The following is a 23495-nucleotide window of genomic DNA, read 5'->3' as shown; positions in this document are numbered from 1 at the left end:
CATCGCACGTGGTTCTCATGTGCTACCACTTTCGGCAGCTCTTCTCGACATACGCATCAGATTCGAACTTGCTACCACTAGACCTTTCAGATCTGACATTTGTGGCTGAAAAGATACAAGTGCGTTGCCTTCACGGGCCATCATAGATTCTGAACTCTATTGGAATTGGTCTGAACTGTAATATATCATTTTCTGCATCTATTTTACTGTTTTTATTTTTTGTTTCCTTTTTATTAATTAAAATTAAAAAAAATAGTTCATCTCTCATACGTTTGTCTGTATAGAGTATCAACAATAGTGAAGACCAGACTAATCATAAAAAGAAATAATGTATTGATGGAGCTCTAAATGTAATATTTTGAATCATGATATTATGTTTGATACGAGGACATCTCAGAATATACTCGGTCATAGATGTAAGTTTCTCTTAAAGAAGTGATATTAACAAATGAGATTAACAATTAAAATCAGCTTAAAAAATGATTAAGCATCCACCAAAATAATTGAAACGATGGTCACGAGGAGGACGTGTGAAAAACCAGTTGCAAGGCCATCAATGGTGGCCAGCCATTGTCGGCGTTTTTTCACGTCCCTTTCCATTCATTATGACTATTGAAATCATTCCATAAGGCCCTGAATTACCCTTCACCTCTACCGAAACTGACTCTCCATTACCCAATCCCTGCTTTCCAGCCTTTCTTCGCAGCTTTCAATGGCCGATCTCAAGCCCCAGATCGAAATCTCATTCGCTGAGATGTTCCTATGCAGCGCTTTCGCGGCTTGTTTCGCTGAGGTACTTTGATCTTTCTGGTTTTGCTCAAGTTTAGTAGATTTGTTAATTTGATTCGTATTATGGGTTAGTTTAATTTGGTACAATTATTTTGCGTGCTAAGCTCAAAGAGTTCACCTACTAATCCTTTAAGACTAGCCGGTACTTGAGGAGGAGGAGGAGGGGGGAGGGGGTGGGGGGGAGTTTGGAAATAAATACACGGGAAAAACTCGGAGGGATGTTGGATAGTTATAGTTATTACTTATCAGGCAGCAATGCCATAAATTTTATGATACTCCTGGAGAGTTTTAGTTAGTGAATACTGTTATTATTCTACATTTGTATTCGTGGATCTTTTGCAGTTCTGTACTCTTCCTTTGGATACTGCTAAAGTCAGGCTTCAGCTTCAAAAGAAAGCAGCGGGGGTAGATGGAGTGGGTGTACCCAAATATACAGGCTTGTTGGGTACTATGACTACTATTGCTAGGGAAGAGGGCTTATCAGCACTCTGGAAAGGTCTTATTCCAGGATTACAACGCCAGTGTCTTTATGGAGGCTTAAGGATTGGCTTATATGGTCCTGTGAGTTTATAATAGGTTATTTTCATGAATGTGATTAGTTATTTAAGATTTTTTTGGTGAAATTTTGTAATATTACTGCATATTGGACAGGTAAAAACATATCTAGTTGGCAGTGAATTTATTGGAGATATTCCTGTATACCACAAAATACTTGCTGCTCTTTTAACGGGTGAGTATGTTTGGTGACTACCCTGCTTGCTGTTCAAAATTTTATGCAACCTGATTAGCTTTTTGTTTTGCCTAGTGCTCAAACTATTGCCACAATTCCCTTGCTGCTATATTTGCTAAGTTGGTATGTTACACATCAAACTCTTATTTAGAGTCTTTAATTTGAAAATTTTATTCTATTTTTACCTTGATAGGTGCTATAGCAATTGCAGTGGCTAATCCAACTGATCTTGTCAAAGTTCGACTTCAAGCTGAAGGGAAATTACCAGCCGGGGTTCCTAGGCGTTACTCTGGAGCTTTGGATGCATATTTCACCATAGTGAGACAGGTTAGTTTGCATGCTATCATATATCTGCTTTCATATTTAGAGTCTCTGCTTATCAATTCTAATTATCTTCCAAAAATAGGAAGGATTAGGGGCCCTGTGGACTGGCCTTGGCCCTAATGTAGCACGAAATGCTATAATAAATGCCGCTGAACTAGCTAGTTATGACCAATTTAAACAGGTAATATTGTAATGCTAGGTCTTTTAAGTTGAACTTATTCTAAGTAGTTGTGTTAAGTTAACTCCAAAATGTTCTAATTTGCTATGCTTATGCAGATGATTTTGAGAATTCCAGGGTTCATGGACAATGTTTTAACTCATGTGCTGGCTGGTCTAGGTGCAGGTTTCTTTGCTGTCTGTATCGGTTCTCCCGTTGATGTTGTAGGTGTTCTTTTTCTGCTTCATTTCATTTTTAGCCATGGATTATAAAGCTTAAAGTCCTCAAATAGTTCATTATCACCTTCATATACCTTTTAAATTTACGCGTGTAGATTGTAGGAAATCACCTTGCCACAATGTCTTTAGTATCCCATTCATTTCCATATTTCTGGAAGATCAGGCTTTTTTTCTGCTTTTATATCTGACTCAGTCCTGCACGTCTGGTTTTGTTTCTGAAAGCTTACATCAGGAGTTTATTGAAATTTCGCAACTCTTACGGGCAAACATAACATCATAGACACGATGCATATTTTGGATATTATATATTGTTTTAATTTTGAAAAAGCACTACACAATCAGTGTACATAACCAACCTTTTTGGGCTGGACTAGGGATGGACAAATTAGAGAACAAAAGTATCATGTGCTGTCTCTCGTGCATGCAACCTCGTAAACAGTATCGATAACTTCCAGGCATTCTAATAAGTTCATGTTGATGGTGGTGGTGATATTGTCATAGAAGTGAATCTGTTCAAGTTATCTATGCTTTTCTAATTTTTAGTTGTCATTGCATCTGGTTTCCAATTGTGGCATAATCTGCTAAATTGTTCGCTGCAGGCTTTAAAGCGGCTGTGCTAGTGAAAGATTATGGTCAAAATTTGTTTCTTATCGTATGAAGAAATTTTTTTTATAGTTTTTAAGGACAAGTTAGTCAGTCAATGTTGGCTTGGATGCCATGCTTATTATGTTCCAGGTGAAATCCAGAATGATGGGAGATTCAACATACAAAAGCACGTTTGACTGTTTCATCAAAACTTTGAAGAGTGAGGTATGTTGATTTGCCTCAGAAAATAGTACTTCTATTAACATACTTATAAATAATATTTGTTCTCTTTCGGATCTACAGAGCAGGAAAACACCTCATATTGACTCTTAAAATGATTTTCTATTCCTAGAATGAAGATCACCTGAGAAGAAAAAAGAAAGAAAGAAATAAAATAATGAGAAAGCTGTATTCTATCTTGTTAAATTAGAGCACAGGCATTTGCTATGGGCTTTTAGTAATAGGCTAGAAACAAGCTTCTGACAATAACTTCCCTTGGGTTCTAATAGTTGTCTTCCAGATTGCATCTTCTACCCTTAAAAACAGGGGATGGAGGATGAAGTCATGAGTTCCATCCACTTTGAGAGTGTGTGTCATTTACCCATAAAAGAACTAGTTGAATTTGTGTTTTGCCATAATCTTGGTGAAAACCTTTACATAAATGTTTTAAAGAAAGTTAGAAACCGTCAGCTGCAGTGATAACTACTTACTCATGGACACTAATACATTGCAGGGATTTTTTGCCTTCTATAAAGGGTTCTTCCTTAACTTTGGTCGGCTGGGAGCTTGGAACGTGATTATGTTCCTAACTCTTGAGCAAGTAAGATATACAGAAGATGCTCATACTTGCCTCTTGGTATTGATTTTTTGCTAAATGTTGGCACTTGCATTCAACTGATTCTGGATATCTTTTTTTACTTCCAGGTTATAAGTTGCTATAGAGTATACTAGTTCATTCTCTTTTGCATTGGGAAATGGTACTAAAATTTGGAACGTTGAATCATTTTATGCTAGATTAAAAGAATTGCCTATGCATGCTTAGCTAAATGCTAGCAAGGTTATGGTAGGTTTCATTCTTTTGTACAAAGCTAATCACTTTAGCACACTTGAGAAAGTAACATTAGTAGACTTGAGGAATTAACAATTGAATATGATGAATTTGCCTAGATTTTGGCAAAAATTTGACCATGGCCTCGTGCTTTTCTTATTCGCATGCCTGAGAAAGTGGTCCGAGCTTTGCTTTTCTGCTTTGGAGGGTATCATTCATAGAGTATGGATCTGCTACTCGAAAGTGTGTCCATTGTGTCTGCCAGTGAGTTTCATTGGTCCAGATTTGCACACTGGTCTTCCATTTTTCTTGCAGTTTTGAATTGGACCAATGAGGCTCATAGATAGTGAGCACAATTCTATAATAGCATGCCCATGTTTGCATTTTAGTTTTAGCTGCCCTTGGAACTTATAAATGGTTCTCAAATTTGAAATATCCTCTACTTTTAACATTTGAGGCTTTTGTAGTGGCTTATACTGTTAAGCTACCTACTTAGATGTCATTTAAACCACTCGTATAATTGAAAATTGAAAATGCTCATCATTTTATCTGCGCGACAGGCCAAGATATTTTTCGGAGGGGCAGCATAAATCTATGGCTTTCCTGGTTGAGATTTAGCAAGCGAAAAGGCACAGCTATTGCTTGGAAATTGGAATTTTATTTTTTCCTGAGAGACGAGATTTGTCTGTCTCTCTGCATTTTTTGCTTCCCACTCAGTTATATACGAAGTCTTCTTGTAACAGTGAAACAGATTGGCAAGCTATATTTGCGTGAAAGGGTATTCATTATCATTAGATTCATTACTACAACAGACCTTTTGTTGTTAGTACAAAAGCTGCTTTCTTCACCATGTCCCCATCAAACAACATATTAGTATATGATTACGTTTTGAACTGATTGAAATCAACCCTTTTCCTCTTCAATAGATTCTTATCCATCTTTGAACTGATTACGTTTGGGTCTCATCCATCTTTAGATTGATAGAATTGTCTATTCATATTAGCCCAATGGCGATATCTCGAAAGTGCATTTCCTACATTTATCTCGTAATGATTGGTGCAGGTCTAGGGAATTCAAGCCATTTGAATATATATATAGATATATATATATATATATATATGATTGATTCACCAAAAAACTCATTTATTTTATAATGGGTCCCACATTTTTTTTTCTAAAAAGACTTACATATCTTAGAGAAATAATATTTACAATCGCTGCGCATCGCGTAATCTTTTTGAAAAAAGTGAATAAATAAGGAGTTCACATGGAAAAAAAAATAATTTTTTAATTGTGAATTTTACTCTTTCTCAAAATGATTGTACAAAACTTACGTATTCTATATAGCATTACTCCACGCTATAAACATCTAGTGACTTTATAAATATCTTTGTATTGTTTATATATACATTCATACAAATCTATATAAAGATTATTAATAACTATCACATTATGAATATGATTCATTCTTATCGTTTAAAATGTATAACATGTTCTTGTCGTAAAATTAAAGTTAATACTATAAAAACAATAGATATAAATTTATATAAATAGAACGAATTTGACCCATTCTAAATCTTTGTACCCAAATCAAACTCATATAAAAGGAAAAAAAAAAAAATTAAAGCTGACTTATTAATATGAGAAATGATATTTACAGTCTCAGGATATATAAGTTTCGTGCATTCTATTTAAAAAAATAGATAAATTTGAAACTCACATAAAAAAATCATTTTTTAATAATAGATCATACTTTTTTTTATAGAAAATACATGAGATTTGCACACCTTATGACTTTATCTAACATTATTCTATTAATACGACAACGTAAAAATCTGTTATATCAATTAACATGAAAAATTAATATTTTATTTATTTTTAATTATTATTATAGAGATAATAATCACTATCCGAAGGTATATCCCTACGTGTCTTAAAATCCCATCACACACACATATATATACCAGTGAGGTGATGCCCCTTGCACATAGCACCTGGTTAAAAAAGAAGAAGGCATATTTTAATTGGTAAAAAAAAGAAAAAAAAAAAGTATAGTTTAGTGGTTAAAAAAAAGGAAATTTTGAACTTGATTTTTCTTTCTGACGAAATGGAGACTCTACGAAGGTAGAAATTAGCTAACCGTCTGAACTGTACAATGTAAAGAAAAAAAAACTAAAAATGAATGAAAAAAATTTCAAAGAACTACCAATGAATTAACCTCATTCTATTCATGTAATATTAATTTTATAGATTAATGGATTTATTTGTTGAAGAAGGATATATAAATTAATGTGCCATTTCATATATAGAAAGATATATATTAGTCTAACATGGTCAATATTAAAATAAAATATGAAATCAAGTTTGAATTGTCATGAATACAATTAAACTCATATATATCTACGTATGATCGGCTTGTAAAAATCCTTTACGATAATAAAAAATATAAAAATATAAAAATTTGAAATATATTTGTTAAATTTTTAGGATTTATTTATGGTTCTTAAATATTAGACATTTTAGAATTTAGACAAGATACACTTTTGAAAGTAAGATATTGATAATGATATAACATATATTTAAAATTATATGAAGATGTTACAATTTATTTATTTATGAAATTTATAATATAATCTATAATTTAACATGTGAGAAGTTAATTTCTCTTGATAAAAATATTATCGATTTAGAAGGAAAAAAAAATACTATAGGATAAAATTTTTAGATGGGCTACATTTTGAAATGATCTATTTTTCATATCTAAAGCCAGTAAGTTTAAACCTCAAGCACAACCCGTGTGGAAGCCCAGCCCAAAGAGAAAAAGCTCAGCTCCCCTTTGTTAAAACGCCACCGTTTTGGCCAGCCCTAACTCTTTTGCCTCATCTTTTTCTTCTCTCCCCTCCCTTTTTCTTTCTTTTCTCCCCTTCCCTTCCTCGTCCTCTTATTTTTCTTTTCTTCTCAGACAGACAAAGCTCCCCGTTTTCTGCCCTCGCTTCTTCGTCTTCTTATTTTTCTTTTATCTTCTCAGACAGACAAAGCTCCCCCGTCGCTCACTTCGTCCGAGTCGAACATGGCCCATAGATTGCTTAGAGATCTGGAGGCCGATGGCTGGGAACGCTCCGACTTTCCCATCATCTGTGAGTCCTGCCTCGGCGACAACCCCTACGTTCGAATGGTATGATCTTTTTTCAATTTCGTTTAGCCGTGTTTAGGAGTTTTATTTGTAATTTGAAAACCCTAAGTTTTGGATTTCCATATAAAAGCTCTAAGAATCCCTAAGTTTTGGATTTCCATATAAAAGCTCTAAGAATTTGTAGTTAAATAGTTCGTGTGATTCAGATGGTAGTAAATTTTTGTAATTTGTAAAGCATGAAAATCAAAATGGTTGATTTTTTATTGTTTGTGTTTCTATCCAATATCGCCCGCTTGTTAGAGTTCAGACGTTGCTTGCAACATGTATGTATGAAATTGTTTTGAGATTTAGAACATGCTTGTTGTTTGGTACTTTACTTTAGTAAGGAATGGCCTAAGAACGTTTAGATGCTCTAGAATTCATTTTTGAGGCTAATAAGTAATATGGTGTGAAAATATTAAAGTCGCACATTGCAATCTGATAGTTCATTATTCTTATTGTTAGAGTTTCTGGAAAGTGTATTGTAACTTCATTCAAATTTGACATGTTTTATTATACAATAGGATTAAGCCCTTAAAATGGCGGAGTTCTTAACAATCAGTAGTTATTTGCTCTTTTCAGAAATGCTGTAAGAGGCTGTAGAAATTTGTTCCAGTTCAAGCATGAGCCAGATTATAGGGAAGGTTCAAGAAAGAGGCATACAATAATCAAGAATATATAAAATTTAAATTGGATACTCCACATAACCCCTCCCCCCAAAATTTACCACCCAATTTGCAATCACCCATCCGAACTTTCAATTTTGGCCATCACACCTCAAATGACTGATACATTCCCTTCTGAAAAGAATTTGACATAAATACTTTCGAATTCAAAAATTCGAAAAAAGGATAATCCAAAATAGAAATAAAATTTATTTAATTAAACATAAAAAGAGCACAAATTTAAAAAAATGCAGCCACCTTTGGGGTGATTGGAATGGTTGGAGCCACCCTACAAGGGTGAATTTGAATGTGGCCAGCCACTCTAGGCACTAGCACTTGGGTGACCAAATGCTACTTGGGTTTTGTGACACCTAGGTCGTGTGATTGCTAATTGGGTGGTAATTTGAGTGGGTTGTGTGTAATTTGTGCATACATAGATGTCATAATGGTGGTTTCAGTTTTGAAACACAGTTGGAAATATCCTTCAACTATTATTAAGTGTTGGTACTTGCTTATCTGGATGCAGACAAAAGCAGACTTTGATAAGGAGTGCAAGATTTGTACACGGCCATTCACAGTTTTTAGGTGGAGGCCTGGTCGTGATGCCAGATTTAAAAAAACTGAGATTTGCCAGACATGCAGTAAGTTGAAAAATGTTTGCCAAGTCTGCCTTCTGGATCTCGAATATGGTTTGCCGGTACAGGTCCGAGACACTGCTCTTTCCATCAATTCCAATGATGCCATTCCCAAGAGTGATGTGAATAGGGAGTATTTTGCTGAGGAGCATGACCGCCGGGTACGACTTTTCATATTTCCAGATTCCTCTTACACGTGCTATTATAGTTGATTTTCATCTCCAGCTTCTGCTTTTTGCTGGCAGTTTGTTCTTCTACCTAGTACCATTGTCTATCTTCTTTCTCCATGACCTAGTTCTTTTGTCTTAGTAACAACTACCATTCCTTTGATGCTTTGACTTTGGGAAATTCCTTCTGCTTTCATATTTAGAGCTCCTTGGCCACTGAATACCTATTTATCTGTTTCGAGATCATACGTTCTATTTATTTTCTCATTGTTACTAGTATAGTTAATTATAAAAAAGCAGTTTCTAGTATAATAGCATTGACATGAGACTTCAAATTTTCATTCCATTTGACAAAAGCCCGAGATGAAGTATATGCTCTCTCTCTCTCTCTCTCTCTCTCTCTCCATCCCCCCCCCCCCCCCTCTCTGTTTTTAGTAGAATGCCAGAGCTTTTGGAAAGTTGAATGATAAAACCATATTGTCTGTATTGTCCTGTGGCCAAAAATTGACATAGTGTTCATACTTTATGCAGGCCAGAGCAGGGATTGATTATGAATCATCATATGGAAAGGCTCGCCCAAATGACACCATTCTGAAGCTTCAAAGAACAACACCTTACTACAAAAGAAACAGAGCGCATGTCTGCAGTTTTTACATAAGGGGTGAATGCACGCGAGGTGCTGAGTGCCCTTACCGACATGAGATGCCTGTAACTGGGGAATTGTCACAGCAGAATATTAAAGATCGTTACTATGGGTATGCCTAGTGGTTATAATTTCTTCCCTTTTTTGGAATAATGAGGCGTATTTAATCTTTATATATTATGAGGCATATTTAAGCTTGCTTATAAAAAAATGGAGGCATCTTTAAGCTTTATATTATTGTTTTCATTTAAGCTGAACCCCCCTTGTCTCTCCCCCCCCCCCCCCTCGTTTGTGTGGTTATCCGTGTTTCCTTGTTGGTTGCATTTGATTTTCTCAAATTTAACTGTCATACAACCTTCTTTGTGCCCATTAGGTAGGTAGTTTTTTACTCTATTCCCCGTTGTGCCCAGTTCCAAAAAACCAACATCAAGTCACTTGCATGCTTTGCACAAATGCGTGCACTTGTGCAGTTGCAGAGAGAGACATCTTTCCTCATGAGCATGTGATATGCATAAGCTCCATAAGTTCGTTGATGTTTTATAATCTTTGAAAATTTCAGAGTGAATGATCCGGTTGCACTGAAGCTACTCAACAAGGCAGGAGAGATGCCATCTCTGGAAGCTCCCGAGGATGAGAGCATTAAAACTCTCTATGTTGGTGGGCTTAATGAAAGGGTCACCGAGCAGGATCTGAGGGACAACTTCTATGCTCATGGTGAAATTGAATCCGTAAGGATGGTGCCCCAGCGAGCTTGTGCTTTTGTAACCTACACAACCAGAGAAGGCGCTGAGAAGGCTGCAGAAGAGCTCTCAAACAAATTGGTCATAAAAGGCCTGAGACTGAAGCTAATGTGGGGTAGACCTCAAGCACCAAAACCAGAGTCAGAAGGCGCAGACGAAGCAAGGCAGCAGGCGGCAGTGGCTCATAGTGGGATGTTGCCTCGGGCAATTATATCCCAGCAGCAGGGCCAATTACAGCCACCTGGCAGTCAGGCCCAAAACCAACCGATGCATTACTTCAATATTCCTCCACCTCCACCTCAGCAGGAGAGAACCTTTTACCCATCAATGGATCCTCAAAGAATGGGCGCCCTTATTCCATCCCATGAGGGTACTTCTAATGGGCCCTCAGGGTCAGGTGAGAACAAATCCGGTCCGGAGAAGCAGCAACAAGCCCAGCATTATCCTTATCAAGCTATGCCGCCACCACATGGGCAATATCATCAGCAGTTCTATCCCCCATACGGATATATGCAGCCAATGCCTCCTTATCAGCAATATCCTCCACCATATCATTCGGGAATGCCACCTCCACAGCCTCCACCTGCAAACCAGCCTTATCAGCATTCTGCGCCTTCTGTTTCTCACCCTGGGTCTGCACCACCAGCATCCACTGCGCACACAGGTTCTACACCAGGATCTGCACAACAGGGGTCCAGACCTTCAGGATCTGGACCTTCGGGGTCCTCAACACCAGGGTCATCGCAGCAGTGAAACTATTTTTTCCTGTACTGTTTTTAGCTTTGGGATATATGAAACGTACTTCTCATAAAGTTGACTGTAACTTGCTCGCATCCAGGATACAAAGATATATTTGCTTGCGGTTGCGAGTGATTCTATATTCAAGAGTTGTATTATTTCTTGTCTCAGGATTTGTGCATTATAACTAGGGATTTCTCCGGTTTTGTTGTCTTCCACACGAGCCCTAGAGGTTGGCTGGTCCTGGTATGCTCCTTCCAAGATTGAGCTTCGAATTTTTCCAATTGGCCATTGAATTGGGAGAATTTTCTTTAAATTACTCGGTGTACTTGCATAAAACATCTTGTCTGAGTGTCTATGTACTTCTAAAATTAATATATAATTGAACGACAATTGTAAAATAATCAAAGTTGACAAACTGCTGTTATTCTCTACCTTAAATTGATGCTGAAGCGGGGATCACAACCAAACAGAGCAGCAATATCTCAAAAGATTGACTAGAGAAGGCTGGTGCCTACACAGTTAATGTCAGTTTTGCTGAGAATCGGCTCACCACGTCGTGGTGTAGGAAAAATAAACCGGCTTCGGAGTAAATTTATTCAAAGGATCTGAGATTAACGAATTACATGAGTTCTCATCTCAAAATACAAGCATCCTAGATTGTAGCAACAAATTGGGGAAAAAAAAAAAAACCTTATGCTAACAATGTGTTCGAATCCTGCAATGGCAAATTAAATAGGTAGTTGAAAGAGATCCGTACACTGTAGGGATTCCTAGAAAAAGTCTTATATTGGCACTAGTTTGAGTAATGAGGTATTTTCAGATATTATGGTAATATTTCACTATTATTCATTATTTTATTATTATTTTTCACATACATTTCACTACTAATTACTATTCAATATTCTATCATTACTTTTTCACTATTATTCACAAAATACTTGAGAATAACTCACTACCCAAACGTAACAACTCAGCATTTCGTCCTCTCCTCTTGTTTCTCTCTTGTGAAACCAAATAGTTATAACTAGTATACGAGCATACTCACAACAAGGACAAGTTATTCAACAAAATAAGATTACAGACCCCTTACACTGTTTCTCAATAAATAATAGGAACTTAGGTGTATTCGGATACCCGTTCCAAGTAAAACAATCATGTGGTGGAAATTTATTAGCAAGCACCTGAGCGACTTTGTCTCCATTGTTGATAGATGTGGGACCTTTATTTATTTTGTGCTTCTTTATTTCCCATCCTTCTGCTGCTGCTTATTTCTCATGCTACGTTGTATTATATGAAGACAGGAACAAGATGGGGCTGTCGAGGAAATTATTTATGGTACGGGGCATCCCGTAATGTTCCAGATTTCTTTGGCATACTGAGCGATTGTCCGGTCGCTGCTGAATTTGCCACTCCCAGCTGTGCTTAGTATAGACATCTTTAGCCACCTTTTCCTATCCCTGCAGCCAAAGACATTGATTTTATAGCATTTGTTACAACCTAGATGTCAAAGTTCAGTGCTGAATGAAGATCAAAGTTACACTAACATTTACAGGTCTGCTTATTTGAATGGCATTAAGATTCCAAGTTCAGAAATGGTCTTTGATAATAAATTACTGTTGTTTGCAATAATCAAATGAAAAGAAAAACAAATAGAAGCTCGGGCTAGGCTTGCATATTTAGTACAGACACTAATATGTTCAGGACATTGGATCGAGGTTTGCATTTAGTACAGACACAAATGATAGGTCGTCAGTTTAACGACCCATACAGAGTCTGTAGTTTCGTAATAAGGGTGAGATTGATTTATTTGGTGGGACTGATTTACTTAAGATGGTGAAGGGAGCAGCCCAACCAGCCAAGTTTGAGCTGTTTACTAGCAGCTTACATATTAACAAGTCCAAGTTTCATTCTAGGTAGGATGTATAGTGATGTTATGACAGAGGGGTGCTGAAATCTTTACTTGTAAGCTTCATCTACTTTTGCCTGAGCATCCATGTAGCTTGGGAAGTCGTGACCTACAAGAAAATAATCACCACGACCATAACCGGTGTTTCCCTCTAGTGACTCAAGGAGTGGGTTGTAGTCATAGCATCCAAATGCTCCGCTCCTAATAAAGTGCTTGGCCTCCTCAAACCGGGGGTCTGGTTTGAACTGTGTCATTGACAAAAAGAGCCAATCCATATAAGGAAAGGATTGGCGGGAAACCGGTAAGCCTATATATTAAAATACAGATAAGGAGAGGAACAGTAGAATATACCGTAAGAAAAAACCATTAACTAATGAAAATGAATAGGGATAAACAAACGCTAGCTTTTTCTGTTTTATACGTCTGTTTATAATTGTTGCTTGGCTACACTTTCGGAGCAAGTTAACAGAGTATTAGCACCCCTATAGGATAGAAGGACTAGTATTTAATCACAGGTCACTTTATGGAAGTACCATGTGTAGATTTAATATCTAACGCATGAAATAACTTAATTTGAAACCATGTCACTAGCAATTCTTTGTGGTATTTATATGATTATGGATCTCAGAATACCAAAAGTTGGCTTTACTAAGCCATGGGCTTCAATTTATATCAATTAGGTTTTGGCAAGTTTTTTAGCCATTCAAGTTCTGTGGCACTAGTACCATTTCCCTAGTAGGAAAAAAGCATGTTCATTAACCTATAAGAGTGAGAAGCTTTTATATAATTTACTTCTCCTGATATAAAAATTGGGGCTATCGGACTAGGGGGATTTTCCCTTGAATTACCCGACGTGTACTTTCGGGAAACTCCTTGTTGAGAGCAAAAAAAAAAAAAAAAAGATTAAAAATTGACTTATACCAATTATATGGAAATTGCAAAATTCATACCTGTCCATTCTCTCTTTCCTTACGCAGCCTTGGAACTTCATCTGCTGTTGCACCAAAGAGGAAAAAGTTCTCCTCCCCAATTTCCTCTCTGATTTCTACATTAGCTCCATCCAGAGTACCTATAATGAGACAGCCATTGAGTGCAAATTTCATGTTGCTTGTACCACTTGCCTCCATGCCTGCTGTACTAATATGCTGTGACAACTCACTTCCTGGAATAAGTATCTCTGCTACAGATACATTGTAATTTGGAACAAAAACTACCTGCAAAATTTTTGTCAGTTATGAGCAGACAAGTCTATAATAAACCTTGAGAGCAATAAGCGCATATGCAGAACATGTAAAACGTGCAGTGCAATCTAATAAGAAAGATTGATAATACTGAATTAAGAACAGATAGCATGCCAAGAACTTAACCAAAATCATTTGTCCCGAACTGTTAATCAAAGTAGGTAATAATTAATCAGGCCCTGATGCACACGGGTTCATAATGCTGCTTATTATGAACCAACCTTGTCAACAGCATGGGTATGATAACTTTATATGGAAAGTCAAATCGAATTAAATTACCTTCAAATATCTATTTATATCGGGATCATTGTTGACAACAGCACCAACATCATTAACCAACTTGACTATTCTTTTAGCATTTGTATATGTTGCAAATGCCTTTCCCCCGAACATGATGGTGCGAGGAGTTGTGTTCTTTCGCTCTTCGGAGCTCATCTCCTACGAGAATGCAGTTCCAAGAAAGTTCTCATAGATAGTACAAGAATAATGCAAAATCAAGGATGATTGTGAGTGGGATGTCTTTTTTACCTTTAACTTCTTGTACCTATAAATTGCTCCCAGAATATTCAGAAGCTGTCTTTTATATTCATGGATGCGCTTGACTTGTATGTCAAATAGGCTATGTGGGTCAATGCTCTCCCCTGTTACTCGTTCTATATACTGTGCCAAACGCTGCTTATTAGCCATCTTGGCAGCAAACCATTCATCTTGGAAGTCTGTGTCATCGGCAAACTAATTGGAGAAAGCATCAGTAATGAATGATGAAAATTTGACACCACAGGAGGCAGTCCTAAAATAGAGAAAAGAAAAAAAAATATTCCCATGTTTGGAATATTTCTTTATATGTACCTGTTGAAGACCTGCAAGTAGGTCAAGGTTGGTGACCCATTGTTCAGATCTTAACCTTTTGGTTATTATGCTACTGAGCTCAGGACTGCAAAATCGAAGCCATCGACGAGGAGTAATGCCATTGGTTTTATTTTGGAACTTTTTTGGCCATATAGAAACATAGTCTGCAAATAACTCAGACTTCAAGATATCACTATGTAACTGGGCAACCCCGTTTACCTACAGAGGGGTAACCAACAATAAATTACTAAAATTTTCAAAAGAAAAATTAAGATCAACATAAGAAAGATGAGATCAATAGAACAAGGAGTATATTCCATAGCCAACAATATGGGATATACTCTGTAGATTCTCAAACAATGGCCCTCTTACCGTATGTGCAGAAACCACGCAAAGATTTGCCATTCGCACTACTGGCTTTTGAGGATTATCATCCACAATGCAAATACCGGAAAGCTTACTTTCAAGGTCAGTTCGTGTCTTACGTATCATTGCAATGAACTGCATGGCATTTGCAATTCAGGAGTCAACATACAAATATTATATGCGAAACAGACAGTAGGGGGGAAGTAAGCGATATACTCTCTTATCAATTTCTTCTATGATCTCCATATGGCGAGGAAGAAGCTTCCACATCACAGCTGGTGACCATTTCTCAAGAGCTTCTGGAAGGACTGTGTGATTGGTGTAGGCAATAGTCCTGGTTCAATCATTTCAATCAGTTAATATATAAAATTGAGCTACAAACAAAACTGCACTGCAAACATGCTGAAGGATCAGAAAGAAGGTTGTGCTGCAACAACCCCAGTTAAAAACATTCTAACAAACATAAAGCACGATGCACCTTGTTGTGACATCCCAAGCTTCATCCCATCCAAGTCCTTCATGATCCATTAGTAATCGCATCAGCTCTGGAATCGAAAGTGTAGGATGGGTATCATTCAATTGTACTGCAACCTTGCTAGGAAACTCAGACCATTGCCATGATCCCTTCCCTAGTTTCCTCTCCTTAAATCTGAATATAATGTCCTGCAATTCATCAAAATATTAGAGCCAAAGACTGTAAAAACCAACTGAATACAAGGAAAACTAATTTCCAAAATTCCAACTAGAAGGCTGCCCTTGCCGACATCAGAGAGTTAAATGCTCAAGGCATCCATTATGCACTACAAATTTGCATCATCTGAGTAGAATTCCCTGATATCACAATTTAAATGTTTTGGCCTCCATTGATTTCTTATGTTTAAGAGAGGTTATCGTATGCATCTTCGTGCACCATAACCAACATAATATGAGTTTGTATCTGTCTCAGATGTATGTTTTTTTTTTTTTTTTGCAAGCATCTCTCCCTTACATAAATGGATTCTTCTTACTTCTTGATTACGTTACAAGGAGAAGTATCTTATTATTTTTTAGATTTTTGGTACCATGTCAGGTCAGCACAGTTGGAATGAGAAAAGTCATAGCGATTAGAGAAAGAATGATTTAAAGAGAAGAAATTAGATAACCTGAAGTGATGCACTACAAAGAAAGAATTGTTGCTTCAGCCTTAAGAGCTTTCCATTTTCTGTGGCATCCCCAGGATACAGAACAGCACAAATCTGCAAACGAAGAATTTAGCACCAATTCATTTCAGGACAACAGAAAGAAACATGTATGAGTGCTAACTATAGCAACCTTAAATAAGAGTAGCTTTTGCAAGCATATTAATCAATTCAAGATCTCGTCATAATTATAGATTTAATTCAAAGAAAACCAAAACTTCCAGCAAAAGGAGAAAGGCAAAGGCTTACAACAGCATGAAACTTATTTTTTACAAACTAAATGGCACCTGCTCTTTTTTACAAGGGTTTGGTCCACAAGTGCTTTCTAGACAACTCTTTTCATTAAAATAAAATTATTAATCAATTATCCCATCAATTCAGGAATCAGTACTGTTGTGCAACCGTCTCTTCTTTTGGTGGGGCAATTATATTTTTCATTACAAACAGTAATTGATACCAACCTGTTGAGCTTGAGAATGAAGCTGTGCAGCGGCTTCATATTGTCCATCATTAAACTGGAATAGGTTGAAATCCTCAGCACAAGCTTTTGCTTCCCAGAGACGAAGACTAATAGTATTCTTGGTTTTGTATCCTGGTATTGGCACATCGTAAGCTAGAGCTTGCACCACTTCTCCACCTACCCATTTTCGGCTGTAACACACAGAAATGTCATCAGTGAACTTAGTTTATTATTTTGCCATGTTTGGTTATGAAGATATAACGTCATAACTAGACTAGAGTGTATGATTTTTGGTCATACAAAACGTCATAACTAGACTAGAATATGTGTGTGTGTATGTGCGTGTGTGTATATATTAACTAAGAAAAGAATTAATTCTCCAACTTACGATCCATCAGGATTAACGTCAACGTGGCCAAAGAATCTGACAGGATAGACTATGTCATGCCTAACAACTTCCCATGGACTAAACTTCTGCATAATTTCCAAAAAAAGTATCATGAGCATTCCACCAATTACAAACTATTTGACAGAATTTGCAGGTTAAATCAAACCTCAAGCCAATCCTCGGCACTTTCTACTTGGCCCTCCTTGGTGATCCTCTGCTTGAATAGTCCATATTTGTACCTCAAACCATACCCCCATGCAGGCAAATTTAATGTTGCCATTGAGTCTAGAAAACATGAAGCAAGCCTTCCAAGACCACCGTTTCCTAGAGCTGCATCTTTCTCCTACAGAGATCCATTTATGATGACCATAAACCTATGGCATGTAAAACTAAATAAAACCATACTAGTGGAATCAGATTTATGTTTTGGGCGTCCACAAGTTTGGGATGAGGCTCTATGATTATTGATTATGCCCACAAGGTATTAGTGCCACTTCATTTTCTGTGGAGAGTGGAACCCATTTTAATCTCCTTTCCTCTCTCCATGTTGATGAGAGGAGAAAATCTTAATTATGTGGAATGCTAAGGCTTCCATATTCACAAGAAAATTAGAAAAAAGGGTGAAATTACTGATCTTTTGTGCCAAGGATTATCCACAACCGGATAAGACCAGTTGCATTTCATTACCAACTAGAATTGTAAAAGTGTTTTGCTGCTTATAAGATAGTGTGTGAATACACCAACTTACTAATCACTACAGGAACCATTACAATTATAAGAAAATAAGTCAAAACACCAAAACTTTTTTATCTCAGCTGAAGTGGTAGGCTTCTACATTAACGGTGTGTTTGGTGTGTTAATGAACAGATTTGCAAAAAAAAAAAAAAAAAATTGTTTCATTGCAAATGCTCCATATTGTTGAACAGACTGAATAGAAAGAGGCTCCATAAAACAAGTCTTACATGTTCTTTTGTTTTTGGAAGCTTAATTACTGGAGAAAAAGGAAAACTACCTGCTCGGCTATTTCCTCAAGTTCATGCCCCAACTTTTTCAGAGCATCACCATATGCATCTTGAATGTTCAGATTCCCAATAGCATTAGTCAAAGCTCGTCCTTGGAGATACTCCATTGATAAGTAGTATGTTTGTTTGGGATCAACTTTGTGAAAATGACGGTAGGTCTCATTCCATTGCTGTAAAAGTGATTAACAATGACCAGCAACACCATTAGTTCAGCTTTTGCGGATGACTAGATAAAAGTAACCCTATACTTAGTGCTGAGAATGGACATAATCATTAGATTAAACTCAAAACCAGCTGCAAACTTCCTTCATTCACTCTAGAAATTTCAATGGTATTATCCTATTAACAATATAAGATCACAATTTACACATAAACGTGACATCAACATACAATTAGAATCCAAGAGCTTATTCACAAGGCACAGGTCAAAACTTCACCAAGAGTAATTTCAGATTTTTGTAATTTGGAAACATATTGAGCTATTCGATTGAACAAAATGACATAATGCTATAGTCAAATGATTACGGACTAGACTTAAAAAGCACCATGTCATGCAGAAATATCCATAACAAAGTCTCCATGCTCGTTTTGAGTAGTTTCTCCTACGCTAATATAGGCTAAATGCTTGAATTTATATATGATATCAAGATATACTCAAAAGACGAAAATGACAACACAAACAGAGGTAGCACCTATACTAGCTATCACAAAAGGGAGTTCGAAATTACATTTATAAAACTAACACTACGTACACGAAGAAAGTAGACTTGAATGCAATTTAGGAAATTAGAATGATATTAACTATAATAAAAGCAGAAGTTCAGAAATCGTACTTGTACAAGACGATCGCGAACGCTCTCGGCCGTCGCGTAGTACGCTTGCTCCGGCTCGAACTTGAAAGGAGAGAAATGAGGGCTGAACTGCGCGTGGTAACTGATATTTGACGCGATTTCAGCTGGCTCCTCGGCCAGAGGCTGCGCCACGGCAGGGATTTTAGCAGAAACGTCATAAGCAGGGGAACCATTAGCTTCTGCGGTAGACGCCATGCCTAACAATCGCTACTATAATCTGTAAAACAAGATTTCTAACAATTGAAGGACAGCCGTATATCAAAGAAAGGTAACGAAATACACTGAACCGAGTCTTGTAGCTGTAGAGCTTACACTTGCGAAAAAAGAAAAGAAGGAGATAGTCTGGATTGAAAGCGCAGGGAGAGAGGGATTAGTAAACTGAAAAATATCAGAGTAGAAGCAACTTGAGGGGAAGATATTTCTTCTTTTCAGGTACAGTCCGAGAGAGAGAATATGCGAGGTTCTATGATATTAAAGGGGAAATGGACAAAGAGAGATAGGAAGAGAGTGAAAGGAGAGGTTTTGGAGCGTTTGGAGGAAAAGAAAAGAAAAATATCAGGGATGGAAGAAGACAGGTACTGAAACGAAGGTGAAAGGCAATCACATGGGAATGGAGCCAAAGAGAGTGCGTGTGTATGGGAGAGAGAGGTGGTAGACATGGCACCTCACGCTTGGTGGAAGATTAGGCGGAATACACGTGGTGGCATTCAATTTAAAGCGCGAACAACGAGAGTGAATCTGAGCTGACGGCTGATCACAAAAAGTCCGTTTGATTACGGATTTTAGCGTTGTTTAAATTTCAATAAAATATTATTATATTATTATTAAATAATTTTATATAAAATTAAGAAGTACATGTGTAATTATTTTAAAAAAGAATAAAGTCTATTACTAAAAAATTAATTATTTTTTTTATATAAATCTCATATTTTATTTAATTTTTTCAAAACGATTATACGACAGTTATACAATTCACGATTGTAAATATATTTTCTCTTAAAAAAATTATAATAATAATAAATATCTTTTCTCTTAAAGAAATTGTAATAAATTATGCAAGTTTGGGGGATGGGATGGGATGAGATACAAAAATTTGATTTCATTTTATCTCATCATTACACCTTTTTTAAATTTACATACAAAATATAATAAACAATTCAACTTTTTCAAATTTCAATTCACATTTTTCAAATCCCAAAACAATAATTATATTAAAACATAATATTTTAAACTCTAAAACAAAATACAAAATTATCATCTCATTCTCCAAACCTGCGATGAGATAGTTTAATTTTATGTAATCAAACTAACTAACGCATTTCGAATAGATTCGCTAGTAGAACACTCTTTTTAATAAATTTTTAATAACATGTTTCATTTTTTTTTTAAAAAAAAAAGTGTACCGTACTTACATATTCTATAATTATAAATATCATTTCTCTTTTGAATATATATCCACAATTATTTTTATAATGGTATTTAGGGGATGTTTAGAAAAAAATTTCATCTTATCCCATCTCATTTCATTTCCAAACATCATTTAAATACGAATATTTTCAAACTAATCATTACAAATTTTTCAAACTAATCATTATAAATTTTCCAAACTTTTCAAATAAAAAATAATTCAACATTTTCAAATTTCAAAATAAAAATTATATTAAAATAATATTTTTTATTTAATTTTTTCTCTCATTTCTCAAAAGCCAATAAACACTTAACTCTAAAAGTTGAATTGTTTATTATATTTTGTGTGTAAATTTGTAAAAGTTGTGTTGAGATTTGAAAAAGTTAAATTTTTATTATATTTTATGTGAAAATTTAAGAAAGTTGCAATACTGAAATGAAATGAGTTGATGTAAGTTTTGAATTCTGAGTTGAGGTGGGTTTTGAATTCAAACGAGGCCTTTGGTATCTCACTACTATTCACAAACTATTTCACTACTATTCACAAAATTTCCATCTCATCTCATTCCCAAGCATTCCTAAAACTATATTTTAAATTGAGAGTTTTCTATAAAATAATATTATTTTAATAAGTTATTTTATAAAATATTTATTATTTAAAATAAAATTATGTAAATAATTATAAAAATGGTCGAATATATCATCTTCCTTCATAAAATCTAAGACTTATCAATCATTTTCTTAAGAAAAAATCAATTGGATTTTCAAAAGTTTTAAGATGCCATGTTATTTTTTCTAATTTAAGAAATATTAACTTCTAAAATTAGAACTCATTTTCAATGGAGTGGCATGCTTGTATTAATTGATTGTAAAATAAGTTTAAAAAATAATTATAAATGAGTTTTGGGTGTATCAATACCGTTTTACTTTAATAATTGACCTATTATTTTTAAATATATTTTCTTTATAATTTTTAGTGTATTTTTCAATAATTGACCTATTGCTTAGTAATACTCAAAAATCATTATGGTAATCAAGATACTTATAAAATGATCATCATCCATTACAACATTATCATATGATGGTATATATGATAAAAAGTCATTATTTCTATTCAAAGATATGAGTTGGCCAAAATTAAGCACTTTCACCTTCCAAATTCCTCCATGAGAACCATCATTCTATAAACCCCAAGGTGTATGGTTGAATTTTGTACACAATCAAGCCAAAATGAGCTGAAGGAAAGTAATTTATACTCAAAGGAACTAAAATATCAGTTTTTCTAGTTGTTGACAAATTATCACCTTTAACTACAATTCTTACACAAAAAACGATACCAAATATACTAACTAATGTCTTGACTTCAAAATACCTAAAGGCACTAAGACAAGAGTTTTACTACTTATGAGTAGGTGGGTGGATACATTATTTGTTATAATATTCATTATAGTTATTTAAAAATATCAATGAGTAATATTAGATGCAGTCTTAGAATATATAAACATTAAAAAAAAAAAAGGTTCATCATGAAAAGGTTATTTTTTTTTATGTGGATCTAAGATTTCTTATATTTTTTTTAAATGAATGCGTAAAACTTGCATACTCTAAAATTGTATAAATAATTTTCTAATATTAATATTCCTTTCATACTAATAGATGCGATATGTTTTAATGTTGACAGTGAATTATATAAACTTTTTATAGAAAAGAAATGTGGAATCAAAGATAATATGGTTTGTTAGTCGAATATACAAAATTATATAAAATTGTACCATCCTAGAATAATTTTTTTTTTTTTTTGGTCGGATCTCTTCAAGACAGGACTTTTCGAACTCAACATTTCGAGTAAATTAGAACAATTTAAACTACATTATGGACATTTCTGTGATATCCATATGCTCTTCTCCTCCAATCCAAATTTAATAGTTTCTTTTGATATTCTCTTGTGAGATGAAAGTGACACATCTTACATAATAAAATAAAAGTGAGATGTCAGTGTGGTAAATAATATTACTTTATTTGAATAATTGCTTTCAACCCAATTAAAACCTATACACTCAAACTCTCCATGACACATTCCACCACCAAATTAATTGACATATTAAAAAGAAAGAAAAAACTTCGTATAATCTCACCGGAATAAAATAGAAAAAAAAATCAACGATTTATTTATTGAGATTTCAACCCGAAGATAGTAGGAAAGCTTTTTCTTAGATCAATGGTTTGGCTTCCACTCAAAGTGACAATCATTAACTTTTCTTTCTTCCTTTTTTTGCTTCTTTTTAAAGAAAAATTCCAACCCCACCTAATATTAACTCTATGATAAAATTATTTACAATATAAATTGTGGATTTTATATTAGTTATACTGATAAAAATTATTATTTTTATATTTTAGGGCTTAATTATCCTCTCATATGCAAGCTATTCCTATGAACAAAAAAAGTGTGAATAAAAATAAAATAGGATTTATTATGAACTATCATTTGATTAAAAAAAATAGTTATGAAAAATTTTCAAATAACTTTTTATTACCATTATTTTCTTAATTTAATACCTGAAATTATTAAAAAATTAATTATTATTTTGAATCAAATTATTGAAGTGTTATCATAATAAAAGGAAGTTACAATGAAAAAGAACGTTACTCTTATTTGATTAATATTAGATATAATTTTAAGACGTATAAATTTTATATATTTTTTTAAAAATATAATCTACTATTAAAAAATGATTTTTTTTATAACTTTAAATTTATTATTATTTTTAAAGAGAGTGCAAGATTTTGATAACCAAATATTGTTTCTACTAAACATCGCTCCCTTAGCTCCAGCTGGGAGCTGCGGTTAGGTATAATTGATATTTTATTTTTTTTGTTTTTTTTTACATATATGTTTTAATAATTTTAAATATATTTAAAAAAAATAAAAAAATAAAATATTATTAAAAAATACTTTTTTAATCATTGAGTAAAAATAAAAATAAAAAATTCTAAAGATCATTTTACTAATTAAAAATATACGATAAAATCTAAAACTGGTATTATTTTTCCGAACAAGTGAAGCGGGGGGGGGGGGGAGGCACTGTTTTTTCTTAGCGATGGGTGGGTGAGCAGAGAGAGGGGAGTGTGACTGTGACAAATGGAAGGAAACACACGCAGCGCTGAATTCGGAAACCCTGCCTGAAACCATTC

General features: G+C 34.8%; 3 protein-coding genes across 6 annotated transcripts; 2 read left to right on the top strand and 1 right to left on the bottom strand.

Annotated features, from left to right (window-relative positions):
- Positions 1-498: 498 nt before the first annotated feature.
- LOC121240559 (mitochondrial uncoupling protein 2-like) lies at positions 499-4781 on the top strand. 4 transcript variants are annotated; one of them, XM_041138024.1, is made up of 9 exons: positions 499-793; positions 1132-1350; positions 1441-1519; positions 1713-1846; positions 1926-2024; positions 2120-2224; positions 2975-3049; positions 3558-3644; positions 4433-4781. In XM_041138024.1, exons 1-9 carry the CDS (start codon positions 713-715, stop codon positions 4460-4462), a joined length of 909 nt encoding a protein of 302 aa, XP_040993958.1. In that variant the 5' UTR covers positions 499-712; the 3' UTR covers positions 4463-4781. The 4 variants fall into 4 exon arrangements, 3 of the variants coding, with proteins under 3 accessions (XP_040993958.1, XP_040993959.1, XP_040993960.1); XM_041138026.1 differs by lacking the exon at positions 499-793 and adding an exon at positions 995-1024; XR_005935561.1 differs by lacking the exon at positions 4433-4781 and having other exon boundaries at positions 2839-3049; positions 3558-3631.
- Positions 4782-6705: 1924 nt separating this feature from the next.
- Positions 6706-10850, top strand: LOC121240558 (zinc finger CCCH domain-containing protein 49-like). Its single transcript, XM_041138023.1, has 4 exons — positions 6706-7047; positions 8236-8505; positions 9043-9266; positions 9714-10850. Exons 1-4 carry the CDS (start codon positions 6943-6945, stop codon positions 10645-10647), a joined length of 1533 nt encoding a protein of 510 aa, XP_040993957.1. The 5' UTR covers positions 6706-6942; the 3' UTR covers positions 10648-10850.
- An 846-nt stretch (positions 10851-11696) lies between these two features.
- On the bottom strand, positions 11697-19534 carry LOC121240557 (alpha-glucan phosphorylase, H isozyme-like). Its single transcript, XM_041138022.1, has 16 exons — positions 19209-19534; positions 18879-19113; positions 18036-18215; positions 17190-17366; positions 17024-17109; positions 16637-16826; positions 16140-16232; positions 15476-15660; positions 15214-15331; positions 15004-15132; positions 14632-14850; positions 14311-14514; positions 14062-14220; positions 13492-13755; positions 12596-12786; positions 11697-12092 (listed from the first exon to the last, which is right to left on the bottom strand). Exons 2-16 carry the CDS (start codon positions 19089-19091, stop codon positions 11966-11968), a joined length of 2535 nt encoding a protein of 844 aa, XP_040993956.1. The 5' UTR covers positions 19092-19113; positions 19209-19534; the 3' UTR covers positions 11697-11965.
- Positions 19535-23495: the final 3961 nt, after the last annotated feature.

Source organism: Juglans microcarpa x Juglans regia, chromosome 7S (genome assembly GCF_004785595.1).
Source record: "Juglans microcarpa x Juglans regia isolate MS1-56 chromosome 7S, Jm3101_v1.0, whole genome shotgun sequence".
NCBI classification, from domain to species: domain Eukaryota; kingdom Viridiplantae; phylum Streptophyta; class Magnoliopsida; order Fagales; family Juglandaceae; genus Juglans; species Juglans microcarpa x Juglans regia.
The sequence above is the reverse complement of the archived record's forward strand: the minus strand, read 5'-3'. Positions and strand labels throughout refer to the sequence as shown.

Bases quoted from the DNA above. Each gene is read 5' to 3' on its own strand.
- LOC121240557 (XM_041138022.1), bottom strand. From the start codon at position 19,091: ATGGCGTCTACCGCAGAAGCTAATGGTTCCCCTGCTTATGACGTTTCT. The intron at 16,233-16,636 runs GTTGGTATCAAT...CTTCGTTTGCAG, and splicing joins TTCATTCTCAAGCTCAACAG to ATTTGTGCTGTTCTGTATCC. The intron at 14,851-15,003 runs GTAAGAGGGCCA...ACCCCTCTGTAG, and splicing joins GCGTGGTTTCTGCACATACG to GTAAACGGGGTTGCCCAGTT.
- LOC121240558 (XM_041138023.1), top strand. From the start codon at position 6,943: ATGGCCCATAGATTGCTTAGAGATCTGGAGGCCGATGGCTGGGAACGC. The intron at 7,048-8,235 runs GTATGATCTTTT...ATCTGGATGCAG, and splicing joins ACAACCCCTACGTTCGAATG to ACAAAAGCAGACTTTGATAA. The intron at 9,267-9,713 runs GTATGCCTAGTG...TGAAAATTTCAG, and splicing joins ATTAAAGATCGTTACTATGG to AGTGAATGATCCGGTTGCAC.
- LOC121240559 (XM_041138024.1), top strand. From the start codon at position 713: ATGGCCGATCTCAAGCCCCAGATCGAAATCTCATTCGCTGAGATGTTC. The intron at 1,847-1,925 runs GTTAGTTTGCAT...TTCCAAAAATAG, and splicing joins ATTTCACCATAGTGAGACAG to GAAGGATTAGGGGCCCTGTG. The intron at 2,225-2,974 runs GTAGGTGTTCTT...ATTATGTTCCAG, and splicing joins TCGGTTCTCCCGTTGATGTT to GTGAAATCCAGAATGATGGG.